This window comes from Bombus flavifrons, chromosome 13, assembly GCF_040668555.2.
Source record: "Bombus flavifrons isolate JBK064 chromosome 13, iyBomFlav1_principal, whole genome shotgun sequence".
Lineage (NCBI taxonomy): Eukaryota > Metazoa > Arthropoda > Insecta > Hymenoptera > Apidae > Bombus > Bombus flavifrons.
In genome coordinates, this window is record NC_138454.1 from 6,511,428 (window position 1) to 6,517,717 (window position 6,290).

Here is a 6,290-nt window from a genome sequence, read left to right on the forward strand (position 1 = left end):
ACGAACATGTTCAGGATCTCCAATCGGATGTTACTGAATAAGTCAATAAATAAAAAATCGATGTGTCCATAAAGATAGTATATTTTTTCGTGCCATCAGCAAGATATAAGATAATCGTTTAATTCCTTGCTTACGTTAACAAAGCTACTGTTAAGCAGAAGGATACAGATCAAAATACTTCTAAAACCTTTAAATGTTAAATACAAGAAATGTTAAGAAAATCATGTATACAATACTATTTATCATTCTTATATATGCATATATAGAAAACTTTATGTATTATTTACATCTGAAAATATTTTCTAAATATTTTTCGATTGTAATATTAAAATATCTAATAAATTTGTTTGCTATACAAAAGGTGTAAATAATCAACGAAATATCTTTCGCGCTATTTCTCAACCCAAGTATTCTATTCGTCGTTGAAACGTCCGATCGAAAGGGGAGAATTAAATCAGTTCTGGATTATGGCAGTAAAGAACCCTATGCAAACTAACTTTTAATTAAAATTCTTTAGTAACTTTATCTACAAAATAATATTTTTTTAATCATAAGTTTTTTGAAGGGATGTCTTAATTTCTAACTAAATTTTTCTTTTTAATTTTCTTATAATTTACTAACATTTTTTAGTGCGATGCATAAACATAAATCTCCACCGAAGTATTACAATCTAAATAAGGGATATTTATTTAGTACATTAGAAAATTCTGGATATTCTTTAATTTGTAAAACATATTATAAATCTCAAATATTGTTCTAAAATACTTAGTAAAGTCACGGTAATTTTGAGGGGCGAAGGTCGTCTCTGATTTTACTTTATACCCTATGCTTGTGGTGGTATAAGTAAATACTAGCAGGGACAAAAGAAGAGTAAGAACCAACTAGATATCTCTATGGGGTAAAAGGCGTCTGTCCAGCCATTCTTGAACCTTACGGAGTCGAAAATCCATCGAAAATTCATTAAGTAGAGAAGAATTTTCACACAACCCCGCCATATAAGATCGTTTAACGTCCTTGGTATTGTGCGATAGTAATAATGGAGAGTGGGAGGTTGAATTTAGATAATATCGAAGCTAACGGGAACGCGAAAGAAACGGCAGTTGTCGCCACATACAAGGCGTTGCCGGACGAGGACGGAAGTGTACAAGATAAAATCGAAAATATGGGAAAACCAAGTAATGAAAACGATACCGACGATGGGGTCCACGAAAAGATGCTTAGAGATGAGAGTAAAATCTCTCCTATGAAAGATACAACCGAGGTATGTTAACGAGCACATTTTTGGAAGTCGCGTCTAATCTTTATACGATCAATAAAAGATACCTCTATTCGTACTTAAAGATATCCAACTCCTTTTTATCACTATTATTGTTTTATTATTCTATTTTATTCAAATATAATTAATAGCTAATTACTATTTTTATCTTGATTGAAAGTTTTTTTTGCTCAATAATAAAAGTCAATTGATCTGCTTTCGAATGATTTTCAAATTTTATTATCATATGTTTTTATGTATTCTATATTTTTCCGACATTGTGTTACATTTGTTATTCGAAAGTAAGAATCTTTTACTATTGCATCATACCATCATGAAGAGGAAAGATAGATTATGGAATTACCTGTGGAAATAATTGTGATTCATTAACATTCAAGAGAAATACATGCATTAAATGTCTGTTGATTTTATATGTAACATACGATTATTTTGAATAGGTAAAATTTATTTCTGAAAATGGAGATACCAAGATCGATATTGAGACAGTCAGGCAAACTCTTTCTGGAATGAGAAAAGAGGAACTCATGGAATTTGCTAATGCCCCATTCTGGATTAAATTAAGATGGTTTTTATTCATTGCTTTCTGGGTACTTTGGTTTGCCATGTTAGCTGGTGCTGTAGCTATTGTGATAATGGCACCAAAATGTGCACCACCAGAACCCAAAAATTGGTGGGAAAGGAGTGCTATTGTACAATTAGATCCTGTTGACACAAGCACTCATGATTTGAAAGGCATAGAATCTTTGTTAGATATTTTGAAAACACAATATGTAGATGCAATTTCTCTAGCTTCCACGGTTAAAGGAAGTTCAACAGGTACATATACAACAGCTCTTACAGGTAGTTTTTTACTCTAGTATGGCAACAGATATTAATATATTGCATTTTAAATCATAGGGGGAACAGAAGACTTCAAAAACATTAAACCAGAATTAGGAACTACAAGTGATCTGGAGGCTCTTGTCAAAGCTGCCAAAAGTCAAGAACAATATATCATTTTAGAATTAGATCCAAGTCATACATCAACTGAACATCCATGGTTCAAACGCTCTATAGAGAGAGAAGAACCATTCTCATCTTACTATGTTTGGGCAGATGCAAAAATAACTACTGATGGTAAACGTACTCCACCTAATAATTGGGTTAGTTTTATCTTTTTTCAAGTTAAAATTGTCCTGTATCTTTGTAGTATTTCTATAATACAAATTTTTTTTAGCTAAGCGTACATGGAGGATCAGCATGGGAATGGAACGAACAAAGAGAACAATATTACCTTCATCATTTCAAAATAACACAACCTGAATTAAATTACAATAATCCAGTAGTAGTTACAGAATTTTCAGTAAGTTATTTTGTCATTGCTTCTCTTATATGCTGATTAAAAAATAAATGTAAAAAATAAATTCGATAATACTTAACTTTTAATGCTTAGGATATTTTGAGTCATTGGTTAAAATTAGGGATCAGTGGATTCCGTTTAGCTAATACTCAATATTTAACTGTGGATCCAGATCTTCATGATGAATTTAGGAGCACTATACCTACTGAAGCAGATAACTATGATTCATTAGTACATGCTTATACAAGAGATCGGCCAGAAAATGGTGTTGTTCTGGCAAAATGGCAAGAAAGAGTTCATAATGAAACACGCAAAAAAGGGTTAATTATCTTTAATAATTATAGTAGTAGCATGCATATTCAGTCTTTTTTTCAAGCAAAGTTCCATAACAAAATGTTTGTCCAGGTTCTTTGCCCTCCAAGATGATATTGGAACTGACATTCTACAAGTTTATAATGAGAATAAGAGACTGATTGATCTTCCACAAAATTCACAATTTCTTACAACTGCAGATAGCAATATAGATGCCACGACTTTACAGCGTGGCTTTTCCCACTGGCTTAATTTTACTTCCTGGCCTGCTTGGGATGTAAGTCTCTATAAGATGTATATTCTAAAATATATATAATATTATCATATTACATTCTAGATTAATGGTAAAAACCTCAGTTTGAGAGAGAGAATGCCTGCAGATATAGCAGACAGTTTAACACTTATGACATTACTTCTACCTGGAACACCTGTATTAAAATTGAACGATACTTTGTCTGCAAAAGACGCCTTTGCGACTTTATGTAAAACGCGACACAGCTTAACGTTTCTTCATGGAGAGACAATGCTTAAGACTGTCAATGGAAGCGTATTTGTTTATACAAGGTAATGTAATAGTATTTTTACTTATTTCAGTATTGTATGTTTATCCATTTACACAACATCCTTAAAACAAAAGAAGATAGTATCAGAAAATTAATGGATAGTATAGAATCTTTGAAGAATAAAACAGTAATTGCAGTATTAATCTATATCAAAGAAAGTTCAATCAACTTAATTCACAATTGCTATAAATCATTTCAATTATCCTTTGATGCTACACTTAAACTCCAAATAACTCATACACCTCACACTATTGACACAAATTGTACTGTATAATTTACTAACCAAAGATCAATTTGCCCTGTTCCACGCTTCCTTCTATGCAACGCAGGAACTGGTGAGTCATCTTACTAACATATTGCATGAGGCTTACGTTTTGTAAAATTAATTGTAAATAATAGCAATTTTGACTAATCACCAGTTAATAACTGATAATATAAAATATTAATTTAATTATCATTGTCAAAAATTGAATCAATTTTTCTTTCTTGTTCTTCATTAAAAGAATATTAAAACTGAATAAATGTCTAGGTTAAAGAGTGGCAATCCAGGATACTTAGTAGCGTATCAATCAGCAGAAGAACCTACAGTAGTGGATTTTTCTACGATACCACAGATTTCTGACGAAGTTAATATAGTCGCACACAGTCCTAATTACGTGCAAGACAGCGACACAATAAAGTAATGTTATTTCACTATCATCAATTACTTAATTTATTTTTATTTGTTTTTCATGGAACATTAACAATTTCTTTTATAATATTGTGATAAACAACTGTTTTTTATGAAATTTATTTTTTTACAGAACAAAACTACGTTCTAACAAAATTCCCATATCAGGAAAGAGTACAGTTGTTTTGACGTTTGTTCCACAAAATTAGGTATGAGAGAAAAAAGTCTACAAGTGATCGATAAGAATCCCTTGCTTATGATCTTTATGTAATGGCATTTATTATAAGTAATTATGTACTGCTTTTGTGAAAAATATAATTAAATGTGAACCATTGAAAACATAGTATTCTACAATCAATTAGTTATTGTTTATAAAGGAACGACTTATTATAATTATGTTAATAATAGGTTTTATAATTGTATTTATTCTAAATGAAGTTTATGCGGATCTGTGAATCTTACAGTAATAATATAAAACAATGCAGGTAAAGGAACTAAAGCAATCAATGCTGGATGAATGCCGAGATCTCGGAAAGTTGCAGCAGCTACTAAACCATATCCATATAACATCCAATGACTTAAAATAATTATTACATTTTTTATATCTGATACACAGCTCAACAACAATGCTTTCATTGACTGAAAGAAAGGTAGAGTTTCATGAAACATTTATAAAACACATTTAGTATTTAAATATACGTAAATATGAACAATATACAAAGACCATTACCTGATTTAATTTAAATGAAAAATGTGCTGCATTAAATAGTATAGACAGTGTTATAGTTATATATGGGAATGAATAATCTGTAAAAATAAGAGTTAATAAAATATGGGGAAGGTATTATCCTTAAACTATGGGGAAGGTAATGTAAATTGCTTCACTTACATATTATACCACCGCCAACTGCATGTAATAAAGCTAAAATTGGATAGAAATAAAGAGCAGCATAAATTGTAAATTTTCCTTTCTTTGGTAAAAATTTCTTGGCTATAATTGGCCTTATTATTAACATTATAGCTGTCCCTAAAGCATAAAAAATGAACACCATTGTGTACCTAAGGATTGAACAATTAATTAATTTTTCAGACAAAAAAAGCTGAATTGAATAATTAAATAGAATAATTATGTAATTACTAACAATGGATAAACGGCTTCCTGTGTACAGTGCAGAGTTTCTTCATAATTTGGGCTAGGATTGTGAAACAATGTGTACCAGTCTGAGAGTTTTGTAATTCTACATGATCTAATTGCAAAACTACCTACAGGATCGGTTACTTGTAAAGTAATCACAGATGCAGAAACAACTTCTACTAGAGCAGACAAATGTAACGCAAACACTTTTTTTGGTATAGTACGTCTCATAGATATTATATCAATGCAAACCCAATGTAATAATAATACCAGTAGTGCCACAAATCCTAAATAGAACCAATCATAGAGCATTGGTTCGTCTTCGCAAGAAACACATATCGAAGTGGCGTTTGCCCTGAACCCTCGAGGACATGCACCACAGTCACTCCAGTTGCCATCAGGCAGTAATTCCCTTCCACAATATAATCCAGGACATCGAGTAAAGGAATTTAAAGCATTTGCCTTTGGTATCGAGCACATGAAGAAATAGATATGAAAGCAATATTTGTGAATATTTATAATATTTATCACCTTTTTCAAATTTCAAAATATACATCAACAAATACGCTTTATGAACATTTTAAGGTTAGATTTCAAGAACTCGAACTACAATCCATGCGGTATAATAACATAATTTTGTAGTTATGTTATTGATTTCGAAATATGTTATTCTGAATAACAAATACGCTGTTTATGGAAGCACTTCGTTTTTATAACGTAATGGCGTTTCTCAATAATAAAGTTTGTAAACTATCGTTAGGTACGGAACGTTATTTGACGGTAGATCGGTAATATCATGTGTATCTATACATATATCTAATACAATATATATCAAGGAATATGTTACAAAGAGTATAAAAATGATTCTATGTCAATACAGAAAAATGATTTCAGAAAATGAAAGCATGCATTCTAAAAGCTATGAAAGTTATATATATATATTAACATTGTACAATATATAATGCATCATATTAGAAAATTTTAAGAACAAATTC

The 6,290-nt window shown here is 30.7% G+C and overlaps 2 protein-coding genes across 2 annotated transcripts; one reads left to right on the forward strand and one right to left on the reverse strand.

Moving 5' to 3' along the window:
* Window positions 1–860: 860 nt before the first annotated feature.
* On the forward strand, window positions 861–4,499 carry CD98hc (CD98 heavy chain). The gene is made up of 9 exons (XM_069125628.1): window positions 861–1,261; window positions 1,714–2,092; window positions 2,174–2,418; window positions 2,493–2,618; window positions 2,709–2,935; window positions 3,021–3,204; window positions 3,265–3,491; window positions 4,020–4,169; window positions 4,294–4,499. Exons 1-9 carry the CDS (start codon window positions 1,037–1,039, stop codon window positions 4,367–4,369), a joined length of 1,839 nt encoding a protein of 612 aa, XP_068981729.1. The 5' UTR covers window positions 861–1,036; the 3' UTR covers window positions 4,370–4,499.
* Window positions 4,500–4,565: 66 nt separating this feature from the next.
* LOC138186116 (JNK1/MAPK8-associated membrane protein) lies at window positions 4,566–6,200 on the reverse strand. Its single transcript, XM_069125662.1, has 4 exons — window positions 5,303–6,200; window positions 5,050–5,219; window positions 4,891–4,967; window positions 4,566–4,799 (listed from the first exon to the last, which is right to left on the reverse strand). The coding sequence occupies exons 1-4, from the start codon at window positions 5,773–5,775 to the stop codon at window positions 4,584–4,586; spliced, it is 936 nt and encodes a 311-aa protein (XP_068981763.1). The 5' UTR covers window positions 5,776–6,200; the 3' UTR covers window positions 4,566–4,583.
* Window positions 6,201–6,290: the final 90 nt, after the last annotated feature.